At 50.1% G+C, this 26,340-nt stretch overlaps 1 protein-coding gene and 1 long non-coding RNA gene across 2 annotated transcripts; one reads left to right on the plus strand and one right to left on the minus strand.

Moving 5' to 3' along the window:
* Window positions 1-10,998: 10,998 nt before the first annotated feature.
* On the minus strand, window positions 10,999-17,828 carry LOC112621253. The gene is made up of 3 exons (XR_003118693.1): window positions 17,728-17,828; window positions 15,601-17,626; window positions 10,999-13,528 (listed from the first exon to the last, which is right to left on the minus strand). It is a non-coding gene; the product is annotated as an uncharacterized LOC112621253 (long non-coding RNA).
* A 327-nt stretch (window positions 17,829-18,155) lies between these two features.
* HOXA13 (homeobox A13) lies at window positions 18,156-23,885 on the plus strand. Its single transcript, XM_025379890.1, has 2 exons — window positions 18,156-19,103; window positions 19,830-23,885. Exons 1-2 carry the CDS (start codon window positions 18,179-18,181, stop codon window positions 20,072-20,074), a joined length of 1,170 nt encoding a protein of 389 aa, XP_025235675.1. The 5' UTR covers window positions 18,156-18,178; the 3' UTR covers window positions 20,075-23,885.
* The last annotated feature ends 2,455 nt before the right edge of the window (window positions 23,886-26,340 follow it).

Raw genomic sequence — 26,340 nt, forward strand, 5'->3', positions numbered from 1 at the left:
GAAAGGGAGGAAGGGAGAGAGGGAGGGAGGAAAGAAAGGAGGTAGGGAAGGATGGGGGATGGAAGGAGGGAGAGAAAGAAAGAAAAAGAAAGAGAAAGAGAAAGAAAGAAAGAGAGAGAAAGAGAGAAGACAGAAAAGGGTGGATGGATCCGGTTGAGATGTCTGGATTGTGATAAAATTCTTTTTTTTTTTTTTGAGGTGGAGTCTCACTCTGTCCACTAGGCTGGAGTGCAGTGGTATGATCTCGGCTCACTGCAACCTCTGCCTCCCAGGTTCAAATGATTCCCCTGCCTCAGCCTCCTGAGTAGCTGGGACTACAGGTGCCCACCACCACGCCCAGTTAATTTTTGTATTTTTAGTAGGGACGGGGTTTTACCATATTGGCCAGGCTGGTCTCAAACTCCTGACCTTGAGATCTGCCTGCCTCTGCCTCCCAAAGTGCTGGGATTACAGGCGTGAGCCACCATGCCCAGCCTCTTATTTTTAAAATATTTTCCGTCAGCATTATAATAGTAATACCAAGTGTTCAATAAATTATGTCAAGCTCCTACTTTCTAGGATCTTAACAGTTTCCAGAAAGCCTATGTGAGTGGAGCTTGCTGAGAGTCAGAGCTAGAGGGAAGAGATGGGTAGGAGCTGTAAGACCACCTACTGCATAAGAATCTGGTAACAGCATCCTAGACACTACCTCTCACCTCAATATGTGTAATAGGCTTTCCATTCCCTGATAACCTCAACAACCGTTTTACAAAAACCCAGCTGTTTCCCACTTCAAGGCCAAGTATGCCAAAGAAAGAGCTTTCAAAGCTACAGGAAAAGGTGAGGCCTGGATATCTTTTCCCTAGCATTTATCTTAGACAGACCCATATATACACCTAGCCCCCCATCACCTTCCCCACCCACACACACACCTGTCCTGGATTCAGTGTATCTAAAGATTCGGATTGTATGCCCTGGAAGCTCAAAGTCCTTGCTCAAAGGCTTAATGAAAGTGTAGCACCTTCAATAAGGAGATCAAGACAGCCCTGGGAAGGAATTCATGATCTGCCCTGCTGGAGAGGTTCAAAGAAGGAGCGGGAGTACCCTGCCCTGCTCCCCTAGCTCTCTGAAACTATACAAAGATCATTTCAAGGAAAGCACTACACTTTTTTCCCAGAAATGCCTGCCTCACAGAGGTCTACACTGGTGGTTCTTAAGTGGGGGCAATTTTTGCCCCCCAGGGGACATTTGACAATGTCTGGAGACTTTTCTGGGTGTCTTAACTGGGGTAGGCACTACTGGCATCTATAAGTAGAGGCCAAAGATACTGGTAAACATCCTGCAACACACAGGACAGCCCCCATGGCAAGGAATTAATCATCTAGCCCAAAACATCAATATTGCGGAGGTTTGAGAAATCCTGGCCTAGAGCAAACCCCTGCTGCCTTGGAGAAAGCATTCCCTCAGAACTCCTCCAGCCACTTAGGCAGACAGCAGACAGGAGCATCCGGAGGGGAGTCCAAGAGAATCCCTTCTCAGGCCCCATACTAAGAATGGGGAGGTCTAGCAGACTCCTTCCTCCTTCTGCTTTGCTTCTAGAACACAAAACCCTGGCATCTGAAAAGATTAAATACAATCCATGATTCCCAGCCCGCCAGGCTGCATAACCCTGCCCCTCATATCCTATTTCCCTCCTGCATCCCCTCATTCTTGAAACACAGTTGGAAATTCAAATTGCAATCTTTACTGTCCAGCCCTCAAAGGCTCGGCCTGCTTCCTCTCCCAGGGACAAAGTCTCCTCAACGTCCTGCCTCCCTTTGAGATGAACCCCCAACCTGATTCTTTCACCAACTGTAAGTTTTTCTTCCCCATCTCCCACTACCCCTCCTTCTCTTTCTAATTAAGCTACATCCAGGGGGCTAGGAGGGAGGGGAAAGGATTCTGAAGACTTCCGTGCTGCAGGTTTTGCGGGCCTACAGCTTCATGTTTTTTGTGAGGTGCCAACCACGCTGTGATCATTAAACCCCACAGTGGTGGTGGGGATTTTCTTGTTGCTGTTAACCTGGGAGCCAGCTACATCTTGTTTATCAGACTTGTTTTAATTCAGCTTGGTCAGGTTCCAAGTGTTGAGGTGGAGATTAAAGGCAACTGAAGAATCCAATTAGCTGCCCAGTCTTCTTTAAGCCAAGAACTCAGGTCACAAACTAGATCAAAGTGAAATTATTTCTCGACAGCTCTGTTCATTAAGGGGAGGGTGGGAGCTCACACTGCTAAGCTGGGCTCATTACTGGGACTGGCATTTTAAATACAGTATCTCCCCCAAATTACATGTTTCAGAGGTCAGAGGGAGAAACATAGATTATCTTACATGAGTCTCTGGCTAATAGAAAACAGAAAGCCAAAGAATGAGCATACGACTTCTAGGAAAAGATTTAAATGAGGCTCCAATTTTCCTAGGCAGGCAAACCAAATCTGGAAACTGGAATTGGCACCAATCACTCCCAGGAGAGAATCCCTCCTCCAGGAGATGTAGAGTTGAGAAATCTAGGTCTTCCAGGTGGCTCTGCTTACCATCTTCTGGAGTCCTTCAAAAACTCTTTCCACCCCTTTCCCTGGTTGGGTGCAGCTGCAAGGGAGGCCCTCTCACTATGCAGGCAATCCCAGCCCCAGGACCCAAGCAGCCTTTGAAGAAAAACCACTCACCATTTCTGGTCTCTGGATCCCAGGCAGAGTTAGTCCCAGTGGCAAGAGACGCCTCATGGGTCTCTCTGTGTTTCTGCAGGTTCTTTTGAATGGGCTGCAGAACAGAAGAGAAGGAGGAGGAGAGTAAAGAAGACCCCGATCAGATTTGCTTTCTATAGGGAGAATCAAACATTGGATTGCTGTGAGGGCACAGTTCTATGGGAGCAAGAGAGAGAGAGAGACACAAAAATTACATTCAAGAGAGCAGTCACAGACACATGCCCTTTTCAGTGAGCCCTGATTTTGAACTGAACCTGGATATCTACAGAAACAATGGCCTTTTTCCCTGTCCCCTCTTGCTTAGGAAATTCTGCTCAGCCTCTCAGGCAACCAGCAGCTTCTAAGTTAAAAGATCGTATATTTTAGGCCTTCAAAGCTATAGGCTTGGGGGATACCCGAATGTGGTTAAAGTTTATTTTTGCAGGCTTTAAGTTATAGCCACCTCTGAGGTGTCTGAAATCTGAACCAAGAGTGAGACCTGGCCTTAAACTTCCCAGTCTCTCTGGCCCATCCAGGTAGGGCCTCAGAACAAAGCCACTTGCCCCTGGAGGCCTGACTCTCTGGAAAGGTGGGAGAGAGAAAGGCAGACACGGGAGAGGAAAGAACAAGAGGCAGGAACCTGAAAGCTTTAGTCTGCACCTCCTGCCAGGGTCTTGCTGTTCCCAAACGACTAGTTGCTGCATAACTAACCACCCCCCTCCAAGTCTGGGGGGCCTGGGAAACTTTGTTATGCAGAGGCACTCAAAGCATGGGGTTTACTTTGGGGCTGCAGCCACCCAGGAATCCTACTAGCCTCTTCCTCTCCTTTTCCCTTCGTAGCTACAGCCTGCACCTTCACGGGGGAGATTGGGAGTGCAGATTTCAGGGAACTGCCCCCACCATTGGTGGATCTGAGGGCCCCAGACCCTAAGCCCCAGTAAATGTAGCCCAAAGGGATTCTCTTTAGATGATTCATTTGGAGCAGGAACAAATCACGTCTAGTGGGTTTTGTTTTTCCTCTCTGTGTGAGCGTTTCCCTCCCTGGGGTTTCATCATCCTCCCGGATCTTTCCATTCCCGCCTGTTCTCCATGCCCTGGGGCTGCAGCAGCGCTGCCAGGCCCCAGAAAATGCACCCTGGATCCCACACAAGTTTTTTAAAATATGTCCCACACCACCCCACGAGCACCCAGTAGTTTGATTTGGTTTGGTTTTAAATCAGCGTCCTAAAACGAGTTTTAAAATCCAGTCTTTTTCTAAAGAGAAAGGAGAGGACATTGAGGGCGCGGGCAGTGACTCAAGTGGGGTGCCTGCCCTCCTCCCGCAGAGAAGCCCTCGGGCAGGCGCTGGCAGCAGCCTCTCCCCTGCCTCTGGAGGGCCGCCCTTGAGGAGTTTCATGCTGAGGGTCGCGGAACCAGTGGCTCTCCAGGCTGTCACCCGAGGTGAGAGCCTGCACCACTCTGCGGCCCTGTTGATTTTGTCCTAAAAGCCTGAGCGAAATGGAAATACGGGGAGCCGGGGGCTGCTGTTGTCTTGTGAATGCTCGCCTTTGTCCCTCAGGCGGTCGGCCACCAGCCTGGCCATCTGTCCCTGCACTGGTCACTCTCATTTGGCAGGCGGGGCCGCAGACTACATAGGAGGAGGCCGAGGTGCGTGTGTCTCGAATGCGGTTAGGTGCCAGCACGAGGCCTTACAAGGTTCCCGGATAGCCCTGGCGCACGCCTTGGCCATCGAAGAGGCGGGAGGGGGACCTGACAGGGCGCGGATGTGCCGGACCGGAGGTGGAGGCGGGGGTCCCCCATCCCAGCTGTTCTCCTGGCCCTGCAGCACCCGGGACCCGAAATAGCAAGTTCACCCTGGGTCAGCCTTGCGAGAGCCAACTCGCACCCCACCCCAGGAAGGGCTCAGTCCGCACCTCTCGAGAACTGCTCGCGGGCCCAGGGCGTCGGCCTAGCGGTCACATTTCAACCCGGAGCAGCTTCGGAGGAGTCGAGTCTGGGGAGCAGGGAAGAGTGACCCGATGGGAAGGAAGGTGCCGAAGAGCCCTGGACAGCTGGAATGCCCGACCCTGCCCAAGAAGGGGCCTGCCCGCGGCCGCGAGAGCTCCAGACCAACAGTCTCAGCTGCCACTCAGTGCCTGGCCAAGACGCAGGGTCCGGCCTTCGAGGGCCGCGGGCACCGGGGACCTGCGTGGGCCTTTCCGCTGCGCTCCTCTGCGGGGCGCCCTCTCCCTGGCGCGCCTTTGAACCTGGCATCGAAGCCGCCCGATAGACACTTCGAACAATCCGGGAGAGAAACAAAAAGATCTCAGTTTGCCCGCATAAACGCTGCGAAGTCACTCTCAGTTTCCCGGCTTCTCGTAAAGGTGGCCGGGGCCGTTTACAGTAAGAACGGAATAATGTTTGCGACTGTACGACATAATTATCTCCAGACTTGCCTCTACCCCGCCCCCAGCTAGGGTTTTCACCAGCGAAAGCGGCTAATGCATTTGCACACATTAAACATCTTGAACGCATAATTACAGGCTGCAGACAGGCTGGATAATAAAATATCTGGGCTCGATATTTTTGGAAGCCTTTTGTGACGGTGCCTGGAATAAATAACAACCGCTTTCTGTGTCCTCAGCCATCTAACTGCAGCCACCGTTATTTCAGAACACCCCCACCCCACCTCGACGGTGCGTTTGAGAAAAAACGGGGCAGAAGTGAGGGACTTCAGCGGGAGGGTTCGGTCGCCTGGAGAGGTCTCCTGAGCCTCGGATGCGTGTGGGCTTGGAGGACTAGAATAAGGAGAAGAAAATATGTTCCAAGCCCTGAGGGCCCTCTTCCTCGTTAGAGGCACACAAGTGGGGCCCTCTAGACCCCACACCCTCTGGGCACGTGCCCTCCCTGACTCTCTCCCTACTCGAAGACTAAAAAATTTGAAGAAGACGCAGACTACATGTTCCTACCTCACAATCTCTCTGAAAAGAGCGTCTCTATACTGAGCCGGCTCCTGTCACCTGAAAAATCTACTGGAAAAGAAAGCTGGATATTGAAGCAGCAAGACCCAGAGGAAGAAGCTGCTGGTTAGTTTCTGGCTGGTTATTTTCTTCCACAGAGGCCTGGGACTCTAGCTTCCCTTGAGTCTTAGTTGCTTTGTCTGTAAAATGGAGATGATTATAATAACCTCGGGACCAACTTCACAGGTTGTTAGGAGGAAACACCTAAAAAAATTTTTATTACCGTATAACTTACGTATAGCAAAGCATACAAATCTTAAGCCCCCAGTTCACTGAATTTTATATATGTATACATTTGTGTAACTACTACAAAGATCAAGATAAAGAGTATTAACAGCCCCCAGAAGGCCATGAAGAAGCACTTTGAGAACTAATTTTAGACAGTGATAGTGTTATCTCTAAGTCAAGAGATCAATAGGTCAGTCTAGTATGTGGCCCTTGAAGACACTTGATAGTGTCTTCAAGACAAGAATTGACAAACCAAATATACATGTCAAGGGACTGTGGGAATCTCTGGTCTGGAGGGTCATTTGTGGGCCTTTTCTACAAACCCCTAGGCACTCAGGGATTGGGGGGAAATTGAATATCAGGCTTTAATTCGTTTTGAGACAACGGAGTTCTCTTTTGTGAATGGCTGGGGCTTTATGTCTTTGGCTGGCATGTTCATTTACAAGTTAGGGGTAAGCCCAGAGAGAGAGGCCTGAGAACCTCTCCCAGGGGATGGAAATCTGAGTTGATGTCCATAAGACAAAGATTCAAGCTTTGGGGTAACTTATTTCAGTGTTCTCCCCTGAATCCAAGTCTGGTATAATGTGTGGAGGAAATTCCCCAAAGGAATATTTGGCCATGAGATACATAGGGTACCCAGTTTTCTGAAAAGTATAACCCCAATAGCTAATAGATGCAATTGGTTCTCTTCACAAACAATACAAAAGATTTTATAGAAAAAAAAATTCTCTACTCAGATTCTCTGAACACCACTTCTTCCCAGAGGTGGCCACTGTTACTGATGACTTGTCTGTCCTTCTAGCTCTTTTGTACATTCTCTCTTTTTTAAAAGCACAGTGGTAGCTCTCACTATACATGCTGCCCTGTTCCTGGAGCTTTTCCTAAACACTGCCCATGACAATTCTCCATGACAGGTATACTGGCTCAGAAAGATATGCTCAGACCCAGTGACTCAGCCCAGATAAAACTGAAGCTAACCTCGTCTAGCCTGACACACAGAAAGGCTGCTTTAGCCTGGGTTCTAGATCCTGGCCTACAGTTTATGGGTCTGGCGACCTTAAAAACAATCAGCTAACTTGGTCACACCATCATTACCAGCACCCCCTTTCTCCCTAGGGGAGCAGAGCCATGGGGAGGAGGCAGTAAGGCACTGACCATGAGTAGACCCTCAACCATTTTCTGGAGTCAGGGGAAATTGAAAGTGCTTCTTGGAATTTTTAACTATTCTGTCTAGTAGCTATAAAAACTGTGCTCAGGTCATTAGCCCACCCTGGGTGTCTACCTCCGATCCCATTTCCTTAGTCCTCTTTGGAACTCGATGGGGGTGGCCCTGGGCCTGGCCCCCACCCAGGCCTGACAGAGGCAGGAGGGTATGGCAGGGGCCTAGGGCTTTTCCCCAGACCTTGGACCCCGCAGCGTCTGCCAGGAGACGTCGGAGGAAACGCGTTTACCACCTGGGCGACCTTGACTGCAGCCGATTAAAGTTTAATCCGAGGTGTGTGCTCAGACTTGCCATGTTATTTAAACACATCAAAGGTCATAAAAAGATTCCAATGGCGTGAGCCGCTCCGACGCGGGCCCGCAGGGAGCCAGCATTTGATTCGGGTGGATTTCCAGAGCCAGGATTTAGAGCGCGGGGCGGGAAGGGGAGTATAGGAAAAAAAGGGAAAAGTCAGCTTTCACAGAGGAACGCCAGACTTCAAAAAGGAGCAGGGGAAACCGAGTCTCGGCCCGAGGAGCAGAGACAGCGTCCTTCAATTCCGATTAACTGGGAAGACATCTAGCGGGAAGAGGTCGCAACTACAGCGGTGTCCTGCGAGCATCCTCCGCCGCCGCCCACAGCGACTGCAACCTCCTGGATTGGATTGGATGGGGGTCGGAGGCCTCAAAAAGAAGCCTCTCTCTCCTTGGCCTCCCCGTCGACAGTGGAGTGCTTACTCTATTGCCTGCATGATTGCAGAGCTGGGGCTGGGCTCCCACCCAGGGCAGAGGCGCAATTTCCACCTTGAAAGAAAGATCTAGCTGCTCACCGAAAGCACCCGGCCCAGGATCTCTGAATTCCCATCTAACCCTTTCTGGAGCTCCTGATCCTAAGGCCGGCAGATCCCTGGAGCGCCCATATGTAGGTTCTCCTGAAGGGTACTGAGTGGCTCTGGGGACCAGCAGATTGCTGCAGAAGTTAAGTGAGGCCAGAGGCCCACATGCAAAACCTCTGGAACTACAGACTGCTGCCCACCGGGCCTTTGGCAGAGCACAGGAGCCTAGCTTCTTAGGATTCAAAGGTGACATTTTCCCCATCTCTGCCGTGGGGCCATCCGGCCAGACCTGATCCTGGCTGCCTTCTTGCATCCAGATTCTAATTTCTGTGAAGGATTGGCCTCTCTCACTACCCCATGGAAATGAGCGCCACATATAGAGAGCTGGCTCTTATCTGAGCTCCTCTGGCCCCGCCAGCACCTGCGAACCTTATGGCCAAAAGATGGAGAAGTCTGTGCAGGCCTCCCCATGTGCCTCAGAGATGCTCACTGCAGGTTCTCTATTGGATGCCTTCACCTGCTTCAAATGGGGTCCCCCCTTGTAGGGACATGCCTCCTTGCTGACCACTTTGACTGAGTCTGAGTCTGAGTCTGAGTTCTCCTCTCTGTCTTTTTTTTTTTTTTTTTTTTTAGACAGGGTCCCACTCTTTTGCCCAGGCTGGAGCACAGTGGTACTATCACGGCTCACTTCAGCCTCGACTTGCTGGGGATCAAGCGATCCTCCCACCTCAGCCTTCCCATAGTTGGGACCACAGGCACATGCTACCACACCTGGCTAATTTTTGTGTGTGTTTTTTTTAAGAGACTGGGTTTCACCATGTTGCCCAGGCTCTCTCAGTCTGTTAGTTGTGGCATTAGATCATCCTAAAATTGTCAGGAAGAGTGGCACCAGTATATTCCTTTTGGGGATGATACAGAAGGCCAAGGAACCATGTTCCACATTTCAATGTATTTATCCCAGGACATTGTGGAGCCCCCACAGGCAGCTCCACTGATAGACTTTCCAGGCCTTCTGTAGAAGGACCCCCACCCTGTCATGCTCAAGTCCCTGGGACTAGCATCGATCGGCCCAGCCTCTGGGAAGCAGCTTCTTCCTTTTTCATTTTACCCATCAAGTTGCCTACCCATACTCCTCCAGGATTTGCACTCTCCCTGATTCTCAAATGAAGGCTCAAGGGACCCTGTTCTTTGGCTTTGTTACACGACCACCTACAACCCCCTCTGAAAAAATGGAAGAACTGGAAATGGTGGAAGAGGATATTCTAGCAAATGCCTTGAAACCCTTCACTGAGACATTAGCCATCTCTTATCACTCACAGAAGTGTTTCCCCAAAGGGGTACAAAGGCTATGACTCCTTCTGTGCTCCCACCAATCACCTAATGACTGGATAAACCTCAGGTAGGAAGACTCCCTTATGTTTTATTTAATCAGCTACAGACTATTAAAGTAGCAGTGGGTAAGGGTTAGGGGAAGAAAGGACTGCAGCTGGGCTAACCAGACTTAACTTCAGAAAAACTGAGACCTGGATCATATCACAAGTGAACCTGGGATCCAAGCGCCTGGATCAGTCCAGGTTCCACACTGAGTTCTAATGGGCTGCTGTGTGTGCTTGGAGCACAGCTGATCCCTTAATCCTCTCAACCTGAGACAGACAGACAGACAAACAGACACACACACACACACACACACACACCACGATCCAGAAAGTCCCCTCCCAGCTCACCTGGTTAGGCCCACACTGGACCCCTGGCTGGATTCCACACGCCCAGCCAATCAACTCTGCTCTGCTCCCAGCAGAAATCACGCGGACTTCTATTCCTCAGGGTGACAAACGAGTCTGCTTGCTCTTGGTGACATCAAATTACTTTGCACCAGCCTAGGGTCCCATGACCTGACATAACCTCACATTAGATCCTAGAAATGTAAAGAAATATGGCCTTTTAAAAAGTGGCTGAGAGCAGGTAATTGCTAGCAGGCTTGAAGGGTTGTCCCAAGCTCAGCTCTCGACCTCTGCCTCTGAAGCTGATAGCAGCAGGAATTCACGTGTTTGGACTCTCTATGGGGAGAAGGTCGAGCCTGCATTTAACTCCGCACAATAATCAGATTCTCAAAGCCCAGGTTGTTTTTGAGCAGTTACAGAAATCACAGGGAGGCTTGGGACCTAAAAGGCAAGGAAGACTCAACAGCGGCACCACCCCCACTACCCCCCAGCCAGGCTTCCGCAAAGAACAGGCTTCAGCAGAGAATGGGCTTCTGCTAAGCTTTAAAAACAGGCCATCTTTGAGCTGCTGTAGCTTAAATATTTGTGGAGAATTACAGTTTCATTGCTTCTTATTCTTCTCCCTCCCATCTCTCCCTTCCTCTTTGTCTCCTGGCTTGTCTGTGGCTTCTCTCTTCCCCTCTCCCTCTTCCTCCGAATTGTTTGACTTCTACAGTCCCCACCCTTACCCTGACCCAAGCCCTCAACCCTGTGGTGAACTCCATCTTAGGATCAAGAGACATAGGATCCATAAACCCACCGCTGTGCCCAAGGCTTGGTAGGAGTCGATATTGCTGATACCCCACAGACAGTGGGCAGAGAGCTCATGGCTTCTGCAACATACAGTTGGAGTCATTCGAGATTATTGTAAAATATGTACACACACTTTCTTCTCTTTTTAAATTTACATACCTCTTATGAGTTTCATCAAATAGCTCTTTTCTAATTTATATGCTTAATGTAGAATTTATATGAGAATTTATATGCTTAGTGTAAAAGCATCCCAGATATTTAATCACTACTCAAAAAAATTAATTAAGAAACCATAAACAACCCAAATACAAAATACTGCCATAGAAAAGATGATCAGTATCAACTCACACAAGTGGGGTCAGAATTTATTAAGCAGCCGGGTAGTGTCAAAGTTGTCAAATTCAACAGTGTGCTATTTTCTGTTTTTACCGTTTTGCTTTCTGAAGTCGCCAAGGCTTTCAGTTAAGTCACTTTCAGAGTTCGATGGGGAGAATCATGCTCATTGTAAATTAGACTACCAGATTAAAACAAAAGAAACCATAACACCTTTATTCATTCTTTTCTTTAAAAATCCCTTATTGCTAGGGGGATATTTTCAATGCTCGGCATTGAATTTCTTTCTGAAAACTGCAGTTGTTCTGATGAGCCATCAATTGAGTGCAAACTTTCCTAGTTTAATCATTAGAAATTTCTTTTGAGTTTCTACCAGGGGAGGAGTTGTGCTGAGATGGAATATAGTCATTTACCCACTAATAAGTGAATATATGTCAATTTAGGACACACTAAGGACTGAGGTATGTTTTTTGTGTTCCCCCATAATTCTGACACAGCAACAGAAATTTTCTATTAAAGGACGATTCACTCATATAAAAAGGTAACATAAATCTTCCTCTTTCATATGTAATTTTTAGAAAGATGAGACAAGATTTTTAGGCAAGATGGGTCTACCTCTCAAACCCCTCTTTTGTCCAGCTTACTCCTGGGTGAACCCTCAGGTTTTTTCTAGAGTTTCATTGCAATAACCCCATTTCAAGTCCTTTTGCTCAATCTTGAAATATAACAGATCTTGGAAATCCTATGGTGGGGGTGAAATGATGTGACACTATCTGGGATTTACTTCAAAATACTAAAGAGAGAGAGAGAGGAAGTGGATAATAAAACATTTGAAGATGAAATTATAATAGCGGTCAAAACTAGGAGCTGGGTACATAGGTGTTTGTTATGCTTGTGTGTGTGTTTGACAAAGTCCATAATAAAAGGATTAAAAAAAAACAACAACAACTATGTGGGGCAAAGGTGGAAAAACTATCCCTGCCAAAGGGCTACCAAAAAACAAAAAAGTGGTCTGTTGGTTAGCACCTGTAGTTGCCCATTCCTAATTCTTGATTTCCAGAAACAGAAAACGACCTTACTCCCTTTTCACTTCTCTGGAGTCAGCGGCCAACCCTGATGCTTTCTTTCCGGTAAACTCCCTCTCCCAACCCATAAACTGAATATCTAAACCCAAGGTTGGGGGCTGATTGATGGAGCTTCCGTAGTCAGCTCCCCTCACCAGAGTGTAAATACCCATAAAAACTAATATCAGAAGTTCGTACTGAGCGCTTCGTTTCCCTGAGAGCTGGGCGGAACGGGGCTGGAGCCACGGGACAAAGGAACCGCGGCTCCTCCTTGAACAGTGCCGGGTGCTCTAAACCCGCTCAGCTAGGGTCCTTGGAGCCAGATGGAGGTTCTGGGGAGGACATGTGAACCGGGCAACGCCAGTCCAGGACTCACCTTCCACGGGGGACAGGTGTATTTACAAAGCCACAGGAGAGGGAATGGTGAGTGGTCGGAAAAGTGAGTTAGGAGATGCGCCAGCGAAGTATGTCACCAGGCTGGTCCGACAGGGTGAATTTTTTTTCGTAGGGCTGGTTATGATGCCTGTATTTCACCCACATGACATTGGATGCGCACATTCACTCTGTGTGTATACGCACGTTTGATGCATATCGAGGCACACACATCGTTATAATTACAGCATATAACGTGCCCATAAAACTCTGATCACACCTCAGTGTGTACTTGAAGGGGTCCTGAGTTCCCCTTCCTCGTCGCTGCGCTGGTGAATTTCCTTCCCTCCGTCGCGTTGTGCATTAAGAATTCGCAGCTGGGAACAGGGCCGTGAGAGTTCTTAGGAGTCTAGGGCGAGATGGACCCCCGCGGGCCCAGGCCGCCTGGCTGCCTGCGCTGCTTTCTCAGCGAGAAAGCCGAGCCCGGCTTTCGTGCAAACCCCCTACTTCCTTCAAACGCTCGAAGTCTTCAGTGTATTTGTTGACTTAAAAGAATGAACTGCCCAGTCCTGGTTTCCTGTTTTGTTGCGGGTGTAAGCATCAAGCTAGGGTGGGGGTGGGCGCCCGAGGGTAAAATTCCTTTGGGCCAGTGGCAGAGTCGGGTACAGAGACCCCTCGTCCTCTTCACGTCGCAGCCGGACGGAATTCTCCGGGCCGTCCCGCGCTCGCCCAGCGCCCCAGCTGAGTGACCCGCAGGTCACTCCCTGGGTGGCAGGGGCCCCACAGTCCAGCAAGCTGGTGTCCCCCGCGGGCTGGCCGCGCACTGCGAGAAGGCATTTCCTCCTTCCGGCCGAGCCCTTCTCCAAGCTCCCTCTGCTTCTAACTCACGCTCCGGTCCTTTACGCGAAGGCTGTCTCCAGCTCCAGTGAAGAGCGATCAGAGGCACTGTCGGAGGAAAGAGCTCTTCCACCACCGCCGCCGCTGCCGCGGCCGCGGCCGCCGCCGGCTTCGGAGTCACCTAGGCCTCCCAGAGCCGAGTTTTGGAGGCCGGAGTTTGCGCCAACTCTGGGGAGTCCAGGCGCGGCTGGCCAAGGCTTTGCAGTGGAGGATGCTCCTCATGGGAGTCTGGAACCTGGTTGTTCTGAAATGGTGTGTGTCGGGTGGAGATCTCCTTGCTCAGAGACTCTCTGGGGGAAACAGGGCAGGACTGTACTCAAATTGGAGTTTTCCTTGAGCTCCTGCCGTATTTTCTGAGGCCCTGTGCACTAGTGGCTTTGTGGTACCTGGGGGGGGAGGGGAAAAAAAAAAGAACTCTACAGGCAGCAGGAGAGCTGCTCCTCCAAAAATCTGCTGTCCTTGAGATCCACCCCATGAAGGGATCTTAAAGGCAAAGTGGGGGTCCCTGTGGATCTTCCTGGACCTTGCACTTCCACTTTCACCATGTTAACATTTGGTCACCACAGTGACCGTAGCCCAAAACTATCCCCCCAGCCTCAAGCCTTTCACTGCCTTATTATTGTTTCAAATGCACAAAAATCTAGAACAAAAGCTTGAGTGAGTGACTCAATGCGCCATTTCCCTGTCCACTGGCTAACTTCAACCCAGATCTCAGGACCTACCAACCCTTTCACCTTAAGAAAGAGGGTACAGCTTCCACCTGATGGGGACACTCAAAATTCCCTCCGTAAGCAGAGCAGTCCCCCACTTGCTCCTTTCCCAAATGATCTGCTCAAGTTTGGCTTCAGAGGTGCTACACTGTTTGACGTGTTTGTCTTTTCTCTTTCTCTCTCCTCAGCCCCTCAACCAGTTTTTCCTCTGGATCTTTCTTCCTTTGACATTATCTCTGTGCCCCAGCCCACTAGGGTGGGAGAGAGTGGGTTAAGATGTTCTGCAAAAGTGGCTTGTAAAGCTGCTTGGATACATTAAAAGCACATGAATATCCTGAAATACAAAGTGTCTTTAGAACCAACCAAGGAAAGTTTATCCTAATGCTGGATGAATGCAAAGAAATGGTGCCAGGGAGCAGCACTGACAGCCTCCTCGGAGTTAAAGTGAGAGCAGGTAAATTTCATTTGCTAATGAAAATCAAACTCGATTAAAACCTGGTTTCCCTTTGTCCTTTTCTCCTCCAACGCTGGGAGCCCAGAGCCCCATGGACCAGGCTGGCATCCAGTCCCCCAACCAGAAAAACCGAGCCATAGTCTTTTTCTTCAGTGAGAAGCTTTTGGGCAACCAAACCCTGCAGGGCACCCTGGTCTATCCCAGGAGGTAAGAAGCCTTGTCAGCCAAGGCATTTTGGAACACTGAGAAATGCTCTGGTAATTCCTTAAACAAAGGCCCTGCTGCAGAAACTACCCTCCAGTCCTTCCTGCGCTGCCCTCTCAGGGCTCCTCTGGGGAAATCAGTGCACCACGCAGTACCTGGGAAATGACTGCAGCCTCTCCCACCTCTCCCACCTCTACTCATGCAGCACTCTGCTTGGCTGTCATGCCTAAGGTGCCACCGCGGCCGGCCGATCCTAGTGGGTGCCCTGGCTTCCCCAGTCTAACCCATGAGGAGTCTGAGAATATAAAATTGTCAGGTTGATGGTGCCTCTATGCAATCCTATAGGAATTCCTGAGCCTGGAGAACAAAAAATCAGAGGGACAGACAGCTCAGAAGGTCAGGATCCATTACTTTGGCAGGCAAGCAAATCTTGACCTTGCCGTTGGGAAAAGAGGAAAAATGCTAGGAGGGTCGCAGAGCACAGTCGCCTTAATTGTCCTCCAACCTTTCTTTTGCCACAGCAAGTCAATTTGTTGGCTGCCTGGCAGGGAAAGAAATTATATTGGGAACCATTAAGAAATGTCTTATCTCTCTCAGCAGAAGACAGGGAAGGAAGATTATTCTTGCTTAAAAGCGAGTAGAAATTCTGAAACTCAGACCCAAAATTATTCAGAGCTTGTTTTTCTTCTATAAACCACTTCCACTGATTGGTGGCTACAACTCAATACTGACAGGACATGTAGACATTTGAAAACAGTGGGGGCATGCCAGGACGCCATGGACCTGTCTGGTAGAAAAATAAAAATATATATTGAGATCCAAGACAAGAAGCGAACAAGCAGGGTGCGTTCTTCTAAGTATGTTTTGAGAAGGTTTTTTTTTGTTTTGTTTTTGTGGTTGTTGTTGTTATTGTTTTAACATGGGGGAACTAAAAAAAGCCCAGATAAATTTGATCACTAAAGGTGCACAATAAATCTCAATAATTCAGGCCCCAAGCTCTTTCTTGGCGAGAGAACCACATTTAAGGAGCAAAGCTTAATTTGAGATGCAATCCAAAGCCTTCCCCCAGTACCATCCCTTCCAGACAAACCTGCTTGTGGCTCCTCGGCCGACAAGATGAAATCTTGTCTCATCAATTTTGGTGAGGAGGGACCCAGTCGTCTGTGGAGCTGAGGCCCTTTCTCTGTGCGTAGGGTTCGGGGCTCCGGTGAAGTGGAAGGGGGAGGGAAGAATGTGGAGCCGGCCTTGGCCGCGGTGTGCACCGGCAGCTGCGCCATGGCCAGAGGTGAGCTGGCACAGGCGCAGGCTAGTGGGGGCTCCCCAAGCTGTGTTTTCGTTTTTCCGGGTCTGGCTGGAAAACCGAAGACGCTCAAAGCCCTGGCTGAGTAGGGCGGAGGCAGAGAAGAGTCGGTAAACACCGCCCCAAAAACTCCACGAAGGCACCAAAAAATTCTGGGCAGCCGAACTGAGTCAGAGCCGAGAACTTTAAAAAGAGAGAGAAAATTAAGCATGAGGGCATGCGGGCAGTGGGCCTTTTGCTGCTTCCTGGGTCTCCACGCTTGCATGGCAGTTCTCATGCTGGCTAGACTGCAACTTTCAACTTGACCTTGGCCTCCAGCCGTGTCTGACCCGTATGTAAAACCGCCTTCAAGTCCCCAGGAACAGGGGCCTCGAACCCTACTCTGTCTCTTTGTCACTGTGAGTTTTACAATGCCACTTGGAGGGAGGAAGGGGGGTGGTGAAAGGGCCAGAAAGGAACAGAAAAGTCAGGTCCCTACAGAAGCTAGTTCCTGAGTCTGCAAATGACCAGTCAGGGAGAAGGTAAACTGGGGGCAAATCAATATTTACCCAGAACTGCTAAAAAGTCAAGAAGGAAAGGGCAAACTTGGAAGGGCGGGGGGTGGCTGGTGTGGTGGTCATAGAAGGTTTTATTGGGCGACACTTACATTGGTCAGGACAAACCCAGGATCAGGACAGATAAAAGCCCAAGCCCAGCCACATTGGTCTGGACCCTGCAGGAAGCCCAGGGGCCTTAGAGAGCAGATGGTGGGGTGTGTGTGTGGGGGAGTGGTGGTATGCATGCTGCTCTGAGTTTAGGGCTGAATGTGCAAGCTAGGAGCAGAGGACAGGTCCAAGCCTGGCTTCTCACCAGTCAGCCTAGGGTGGAAAAGAATCCAGCACTCTCCCCAGCACTATTCCGGTAATGTGCCCACTTTCACTTTGAATGCTTGTTCCTCTTCTAGGCATCTCACCAGCTCACAGTAGTGAATCAGGAAGTGGAAGTATGTGAACCTAAAGCAGCAGGACCCCCAGAGCCCCTCGTCAAAACATGGCAGCTGCAAGAGGGGTCGCTGCTTGGTTCTTCAGCACCAACACCCTGCCATGCTAACAATAAAAGGTTGCATTTCCCAGGCACAGAGGAAAGGCTTCTTGGGCTGGTTCTTGGGCAAAGAAGGACTAGGCACCCTCTGCAGGCTGGAGATCCTACTTGAGGGGAAGGCAGGAAGCGGCCCCAAAGAGCCCCTTTTTCTTGTCCCAAAATAGAGTGAAACAGTGGATTCCCAGGTTCCTGGAGAGTCAGGTCCGGTCCACAAAGAAGCTGGAGGCGTTAGAGCCCAGAAGGGGGGCTTGAGTCACAGCCAGAAGCACAGCTGGGGCTTGTTCCTCTTAAGCCCCTTCCAGAACAAGCCAGCCACACTGGCAAGGTGGGAGCATGGATGAATGGTGCACACGGATCACTCACTCTATCTCAAAGTCTCTGGAGGAGGAAGCGTTGTTACAGGGTCAGAGCAAGGAACAGGCTGTATACCTAAGTGTGTGAATGCGAGTGAGTGTGTCAGTGGACACGATGTTTGTGTGTGTGATGAGTCGTTCTGAGTCTATGGGTCTAAATGCAAACATATGAAATTGCTCACTAACAGTGTGGACAGGGAAGGGATAGGGGCTCCTAAATGCAGTCCAAGCCTCCAGTGGAATGTCCTAGGATATCCGCAGGAACCGACAAGCAGCAAACACCCTGCCACTGTTTCCCTGGAAAGAGCAAAATCGCAACTCCATGGAAGCTGAAGGCGCCGATGTCCGTCCTAGGGTCTCACTGCAGAAATACGCGCCGGTTCCTGGAAAGAAAACAGCCCCAGAGGCCTCAAGAAACACCCATTCTGAGCTAGGCTGGTCCCGTCCTCCCCACTCTCCCATCCCTGACGGCCGGCAGAATTACCTGACCTGTCCCCACCGCTCCAGATCGCAACCCAATCGCGAGCCCACCTCCCCTCCCCGCCTGGTTGCGCGGGTCTGGGCCCCACTGGGATAAAGGGAGGGAAGGGGGGCGGAGATGGGGCCGCCCTTCCTTCCCTGCCCCACCCGCACGTTCCCCCGCCTCTCCCCCCGGTGAATGCTGCGCGGCGGCGCGGCTGGCGCTGGCGCTGGGGATGGCGCGGGCCGCGGCGGGGACGGCGGGTGCACCGTGCAGAGCTGGAGTCGGAGCCGCCCGCTTTGCATACGCCGTGGGCGGAGCGGGGGGGCCGGGCCAATGGGCGGCCGCCTGGCGCGACCCCGCGGGGCGCGATCCGCCCCCCTCGCTCGGGCCCCGGCCCCGCGCCGCGCGCTCTTCACTTCTTGGGGGCTTTTTAAAACAGCGCCACTGGGGTCTTCTCCATGCGGCTCGGGCTATGACAGCCTCCGTGCTCCTCCACCCCCGCTGGATCGAGCCCACCGTCATGTTTCTCTACGACAACGGCGGCGGCCTGGTGGCCGACGAGCTCAACAAGAACATGGAAGGGGCGGCGGCGGCTGCAGCAGCGGCGGCAGCGGCGGCGGCGGCCGGGGCCGGGGGCGGGGGCTTCCCCCACCCGGCGGCGGCGGCGGCAGGGGGCAACTTCTCGGTGGCGGCAGCGGCCGCGGCCGCGGCGGCGGCGGCGGCCAACCAGTGCCGCAACCTGATGGCGCACCCGGCGCCCTTGGCGCCAGGAGCCGCGTCCGCCTACAGCAGCGCCCCCGGCGAGGCGCCCCCGTCGGCTGCCGCCGCTGCCGCCGCCGCTGCAGCTGCCGCGGCCGCCGCCGCCGCCGCGTCGTCCTCAGGAGGGCCCGGCCCGGCGGGCCCGGCGGGCGCAGAGGCCGCCAAGCAATGCAGTCCCTGCTCGGCAGCGGCGCAGAGCTCGTCGGGGCCCGCGGCGCTGCCCTATGGCTACTTCGGCAGCGGCTACTATCCGTGCGCCCGCATGGGCCCGCACCCCAACGCCATCAAGTCGTGCGCGCAGCCCGCCTCGGCCGCCGCCGCCGCCGCCGCCTTCGCGGACAAGTACATGGATACCGCCGGCCCAGCGGCCGAGGAGTTCAGCTCCCGCGCTAAGGAGTTCGCCTTCTACCACCAGGGCTACGCAGCCGGGCCTTACCACCACCATCAGCCCATGCCTGGCTACCTGGATATGCCAGTGGTGCCGGGCCTCGGGGGCCCCGGCGAGTCGCGCCACGAGCCTCTGGGTCTTCCCATGGAAAGCTACCAGCCCTGGGCGCTGCCCAACGGCTGGAACGGCCAAATGTACTGCCCCAAAGAGCAGGCGCAGCCTCCCCACCTCTGGAAGTCCACTCTGCCTGGTAAATGGCGACATATTCCCAGCCCTGGTCTTCCGGCTCTGCTCCAGCTTCTCCTCCGCTCGCACCCGGGCGATCCCGGGTTCCCTTCTGTTCTTTTCCTGGTCTGCCCTAGCGGCTCTGCACCCCTGGGAGCCCAAGCATGGCTGGCTGGGGCTTCCTGAACTGCCTTGAGTTGAGCTGGTCCCTGGCCCTCCCTGGGTGAGGGGTGGCTGGGAGAGAACTTGTGGGGACCGCGGCTAGCTTCCCTCTCTCCCTCTGCGCCCCGCCCTCCCCAGCCCCTGACACCAATTTAAGGATGAGAAATTTACCAGAAAACAGCTCCCCAAATTGCCCCTCCCTATTCATTCTGTCAAAAATGGCTTCAGTGTAGAAGCTTCGAGTATTGGGACGGGCACCCAGAAAGGAGCCAGGCACAGAAGTGTTGTACCTTGAGCTTGGCGCTAAGGTGTGGGCCGCTGGACCAGGCTATCTCTCGAAGCTGCCTACGCGTTGCTCCCGCAGGATGGCCGGGTTGGGGACGTCACTGGAGCCCTGGGCGATTTCATTTCAGTTCAGAACTAACCACCTTCCCCACTGACCCTCTAGGCTTTGGCAGAAGGCCGGATTGTACAGCGCGTGGCAAAGAGCAGCCGGGCGCTGCAAGGCGGGTGGCTCAGATCGAGCTGTCGCCTATGCCCTGGCTGGGGTCCGATCCCTGTGTAACTTGCCTTCTCCCTTATCTTCTAGACGTCGTCTCCCATCCCTCGGATGCCAGCTCTTATAGGAGGGGGAGAAAGAAGCGCGTGCCTTATACCAAGGTGCAATTAAAAGAACTTGAACGGGAATACGCCACGAACAAATTCATTACTAAGGACAAACGGAGGCGGATATCAGCCACGACGAATCTCTCTGAGCGGCAGGTCACAATCTGGTTCCAGAACAGGAGGGTTAAAGAGAAAAAAGTCATCAACAAACTGAAAACCACTAGTTAATGGATTAAAAATGGAACAAGAAGGCAACTTGAAGAAACGCTTCAGAACTTGTTGCTTTGCCCAGATAATGATAATAATGCTTAATAATAATTGAAGAATGGGAAAGAGAAAGAGACAGACACTGGCATTTTGCTCTCCTGAAGGAGATCTCTTTCTCTTTAATGGAATCTACAACTGTTTTAAAACTTTAAAAAAGGTAAAGACTGCCAGTTCTTTCGCCAACCCCACCAGCCCAGCCCGTTAAATGTCAAACGTCAACCCCCAAAATACGCAATTTCAGATAAGTTACACAGTTACTGAAATCTTGTAAGTATTTATGTGATCGTTATATTTTAGGACACTGCGTTAGATGGTAATAATCTGGAAGTTGGTTACAAAAGCAAGAGGCCATTGTAAACATCTGCTTGTCCTTCTTAGGTCGCCATTCCCTTTGCATGTTAAGCGTCTGCTCAGGTAAATCTTAGTGAAATTCCTACCGTTGTTGTATGTTCTGCAAAACATTTTATGTATAGATTTAGAGGGGAAACGAGAAGGTACTGAAATAATAATCTTGGAATATTTGCTGTGAAGGGAAAACGGGAGAGAAAACTCTTCTGAGGATCATTTGTCTTGGTAGTATAGTAAAACCAACCAGCTGAACCTTTCAGGCTACAAGAGAAACCGAGTTGGTAGTGTCCTTTTCAGAATAATTTTTAATTGCTTATAACAAGCATATTTTGTGGCATTTGGACTATATTTACTGCCCCAATATCCGTTATTTTCCGAAGGATTTGGTATCTTTTTGAAAATGTTTAAATCATCAGATGATCCACAGAATTCACTTTATTTGAGAAATCCCGAAAGTTTCCATCCCAACATGATGGACTTCGGTTTGAACACAATTCGTTTTTTCATTTGAATTGGCATTTCACAATATTTGCTAAACATTTGCTGGAGAAATCATTTTTCTTTTTTCTTTTTTAGAAAACTCAAAATGAAAATTCATTCCCCTGAAATATTTAGGTGTCTTCATTCTATATTTTGATCTATTAAGAGATTAGTATTTTTCCATGTTTATTGTTTTATCAGACTGCATTAGAAAGATTAGTGATTCATCTTCACAGCACATTTTTAAGCAGTTATTTCAACCAGCACATTCGTTTTGTTCGTATTCACTATAGAATGATATCTTGTAAATAAAGACACTCAGCACACTGTGAAAATGTATTTGTGCACCTGCTTTTTAAATATTTCTACTAAAAATGAAAAAAAAAAACTTAGACCTGTTGATAGCGATGTAGTGGTATTAATTCTGTTAATAAAATAGTCACTGCCATTAAAATCTGCAGAAAATACTCTTTTCTTTCCTATGCTAAATGTGCACTGCACAGAAAGAAAAGGAGCAGGTTTGTCTTATATAAACCAAGGACCATTCTTTATTATTATTCAGTACTTTTTTTGCTACCAAATTTTTAAGAAAAGGGAGAAACCCCTCATAACTAAAATCCTAAAAAATGATAAGTGCTTCAAGGAGATTAAAGTGTCAGATATTCCAAAAGGGAGAGAAAAGAAAGGAGGAAGAGATAGTATGAATTCCCAGGCTCCCTGTGGAAAATGAAAACCAGTTGTTTTGTATCAGCAATGCCTAGGCTGTCATATTTTAAAATGTGCTGTTGGGTCTGCATGTGTCTGAGAGGGCAGGTTTTGATATCTGTTGAAATGACAGGACTACGAAAGGCCTTAAACCTTGACCTTGACGAAAAAAGACAATTTGTGACCTTGACTTTTGACAGCTCATGAATTGGCCTTAGCTGGATTAGTAGATCAAGGGCGCCACCTCGCGTTGACAAGCCTCCTTGTAATTTTTCAACCAAGGGAATCAAGAGCTCTTACCTCCTTGACTTTAGAGATTCAGTACTCAATTATTTGGCTCCAGATGGAGCAAATTTGAATATATGTAAATTATACATGTCCCTGTATATATGTAAATATATATCATATGTGTACACATGTATACTTTTGCATATTAGTGCTTGTGTGTGCTTGTATATATATTTGTAGAATCTGTACAGATATCGTATCATTAATTGCTAATGACCCAAGATATTGTAATTTAAGGTGATTCCTAGAGTTGAGGTACAAAATGTACTTTACAAGATGAAGCTTTGTTCCTTTTCTCTAATGGCTAAGTTCGATTTGTCTTCACAGTGGCTTTCTCTGCATCAGATTTCTGCAGATCTGCTTTAAAGCTGTACATTTTTGTTACAGTCAAAGATGTGTTCTTAAATCACCATTCTTTCCTGGTCCTCACCCTCCAATGTGGTCTCGCACTCTAATTAGAGCTACTGAGGAGTCTTTACAGCAAATTAAGATTCAGATGCCTTGCTAATTCTAGAGTTCTAGAGTTACATTTCAGAAATTCTAAGAAACCCCTCTTGAGAGGTCAGTAAAGAGGACTTAATATTTCATATCTACAAAATGACCACAGGATTGGATACAGATCTGAGTTATCCTGGATAACTCAGAGCTGAGTACTGCTCCAGGGTGGTGTGCAATCTTATATTGATGCTTGTGAATCTGCCATTTTATTTGTAGGATAAATAAATATGTTTAATATTAACAACTTCCATCAAAACTATAATAATAATATATCTGCTGTTGACCTCTAACAACAATCAGGTGCTGTATTCAGAGTCATAAAGAATACATATGTATGTTTGTATATTTAATACACACATAGGATAATGTGTTTTTGTCAAATCTATGCTATGCACATATGTATTAAAATGTTGGTGGAACCAGTAGCCGTGGGATGCAGAATTGTGAGACGCAGGCTAATTTTATCTTTATATTAGAGGAAAGTAACAGTGAATGGAAGAACCAGATTCAACATTTTATGGAAAATAATATTGATTGGTTACAAAAGTGGCTGCCGGAAACCTCTCCAACCTCTCCTGAGGACTCACAGCTTCTTTATAGATGAGAATTATGGAAAGAGTCTCTAAAGCTGTCTCAAAAACAGGCTGGTGTTGAAACATACATATCGAAAGGGCTTGAGAAATTCAATTATATTTTGCTGCCCTGAGGATTTTCACTCCACTTGTGGAAACAAATGATAATGTTGCTTCAGACCCACCTCTCCACCTCTTGTTCCAAACAGTACTCCATTTCCAAATGAGCTGCCATCAAGCCAAAGTAACAACTTTCTCCCAAAATGTTTAAAGTGGTGGAAAATTCCCTCAAAGCTGGATCAAACTGTGTGTTTAAGAACAGCTCCAAAAGGGACTCTTCTGTTGATGGGGGATATTTCTCTTTAGATGTAAGAAATATTCTGAGCCTCGAGCCTAGGAAGGAGGCCAACAGCAGCTCTCCAGCCGGGATACCGCCCCTTTCGAAAGCCATCACCACTACAGGAACCCTGGGTAAAGTAGTAGCCTTCTTTTTTTCCTCTCTAGTTTTTGAAACTGTAATGACAGAAGATATTTCAGGGTTGTTGTGGGTTTTTTTTTCCCCCAGTTCTAAAATGGTCATTGATAGTATCGATCTTACCTAACTCTCCTTCTATTTAAAATTTCTATGGATCTACCAGATAACCAGAGGTGGGCATGGATTATTTATGATGGCTCCTTTAATGCCCAAATAGCAATCAGTCTAAAACCTGAAAGAAAAAAAAAATGTCCAAGGAGAGACCAGCCACCTCCTGAAAAACAGGAATAATAGTATCAGCCACTGATCTGTGAATAATGTTGTTGAAAACCTGACTGAAGTATTTTTTTCTAAAAAGAAAACTCTTCCTGAATACAAAATAATAAAAATAGGACTTTAAAAAAAACCCTACTTTTTCTATCTGCTCTCAGTACTGTCATATTTATTTAGTTACTTCAAGTGGATGATTGTTAAATGTCGCTGTGCATTTTACTCCTATTTGTGACTGATGCAGAGCTGAAGCCACCCATTCAAGTTGTGGGTTAAAAATAAATAACAGAAAAGGAAAGAAAAAAATTAAAACAACCTAGTTGAAATCTTTTCTTAAAAATTCACCACTAGGCAGCGAAATTCAGCTGCAGATGCAACATTTGCGTGTGGAGAGTTGACACAGATTTCACTTTGTAATAGATGTAAGTGCAAATTGCACTCTACTGCATGTGTTTGGAGGGCTCGGTGAAGATGCAGTGTCTTGCTTCCTCTGCGAATTCCCGAGTTCAGGAGCCCAGACGGAGGTTGCCCTGGACTGCTAATCCCCAGACCCGGTGGGTTCAGAGGCGCCCTCCTGGATTTGCGGACCTCTCCCAAGGAGACGGTAGGGGCTTGCTGATTTATGCGCATTCCTTTAAACTTGATCGAATGCGTGTCAGCCGACCAAGACCTGGAGAATCAGAGAAATGTGCAGCGAGTTGCTCACATCCCGTTTCTCATAAGCGAAGATGTAGAGTTATCCAAAAGGCAGAGGGAGATTTATGCCTAGGTTTTAGGACAGGCACGCTAATTAAGTTTTCATCTGCTAGGCCGCCGGGTCCGTAACAGCCGGCCTCATTCTTTATGAAAATGCCCACTCAATCCTTGTGCATCTACCTATCGCTGATGAATGCCTGAATAGTGCTTGCTATTTTTAATTTTATTTTAAAGGGAAGAAAAAAAGACACTGGCGCAGAAAAATTCCTCCATGAAAGCAGCCAAGGCCTTGCCACAGTTGATTTCATTTCTGCCCGGCTCTCGTGGCGCTGAAGAGCCGGATCCACCCGGCAGAAATAATTACAACGGGTCTCAGAGATTTCCAAACCTCTGAGGGCGGTTGTGCGGCGACATAGGACCTCCCCCAGGTACTGGGGTGTGAACTCCGAGAGCTACCTGATGTCGCGCCCCTCGGGGACTGAGGCGCGGCCCCAAACCCTCCACGCTTCTACAAGAACCCCCTACTCAAAATGGAGGCTCAGGCCGGTGGAAAGCCGGCCTCCCTCAGACGGCACGCGGGCCGGTCGGGGCTGCGGTAGGACGGCTGGCTGAGGTCCCAGCGCGGAACCGCGAGGGCCGGGTCTGTGCGGGTGAGTGGCCCCGCAAGTGCAGGCTGACGTCACCGCAGGCCGCGCGGGCCTTCGCGGGACTCCCCGGGCGCGGCTGGATCAGCACAAGCCGACTTCAAGGAATGTTTGGTGCGGGTGCTCACTTCCCCGCCCCGCCCCGCCCTCCCCAAGAGAATAATCCGGTATTTAATCTCTCCCGGTCTTAATTCTTGGCAGCGTGGAAGGTGGTTTGCAACGGGAAATAAAACTTGACAGGAGCATTTTCTCTAAAAGGGATTTTGAGACGAGCTGAAAAGAAACCGTGTTTTTCTCTACCAAATACTTCCGCTTTCTGAACCCGGAGCCGAGGGGAGGGAGCGATCCGAGGGAGCGGAGAGCAAGCCGGGCACGCGAGGCCACGCTGTGCACCCCACCGGCCGCGCCGGCCGCCCGGGCGGGAGGCAGCCTCGGGCTCCGCTGCGCCCCGCGCCTCTACCACGCTCCGTGCCGCTGGGCTGTAGGCCCCGGCGCCGCCCGCAGCCCGAGGTCGGGACCCCGCGCATGGGACCGTGGCACCGGCAGGTCCCGGTTGGCACCCAGAGTGGTACCCAGGCGCTGGCTGAGGGAGGCTGGGGTCAGGCGAGAGAAGAGGGCCCTGGAGAGAAGGCCTTAAGGAGCTTGGCGTTAGCTCTGAGTCTCTGGCCTGGGGGTGTTGGCAACAGCCGCTTGCAAGAAGGGTGGTGAGAGCAGGGCTGGGGGCTTTGTTTCCGGCCTTGGGTCTGCGGACTCTGAACAAAAGTCCAGAGGGGGAAAGGGGGTGAGCGCACAGCAGGCGTGGGTCGAGCGGACTGCTATTGGGTGGAGGAGGCTGGAGAGAGCAGAGTCCCCCTCCCCGCCGCTCAGCGAGCGCCCTTCTCTCTCGCCGTAAAGGTCAAGTCCTCCGCGCCACGGCCGCCTCCATGGTCAGGGCCGGTCGCTGCCGCGGTCTCAAGAAGGCACAGGACGTGCAGTTAGCTTGCTGCAAGCGGGTTCTGGTAGCCTGGGCTCTGGGCTCGTGCACTGGAGGCAGAGGTTCTTTCTTGATTTCCAACTCTCCCATTCCCAGCCTTGTTGGAAAGGAGTCCTGGCAGCCACGGGTGGCCCAGGCTGTGTCCCCGTCCCAGAAGAGCGGCATTTGCCCCAGTCCAGCAGACTTCGGAGCCCGCTGAGGCCTAGCAGGGGCGAGAGGGAGCGCCTGCAAGCCCAGGGGAGAGGACGTGGCTGGATCGGAGTTCTGGGTCCTGGTAG

The sequence above is a fragment of the Theropithecus gelada genome, chromosome 3 (genome assembly GCF_003255815.1).
Source record: "Theropithecus gelada isolate Dixy chromosome 3, Tgel_1.0, whole genome shotgun sequence".
Classification (NCBI taxonomy): Eukaryota; Metazoa; Chordata; class Mammalia; order Primates; family Cercopithecidae; genus Theropithecus; species Theropithecus gelada.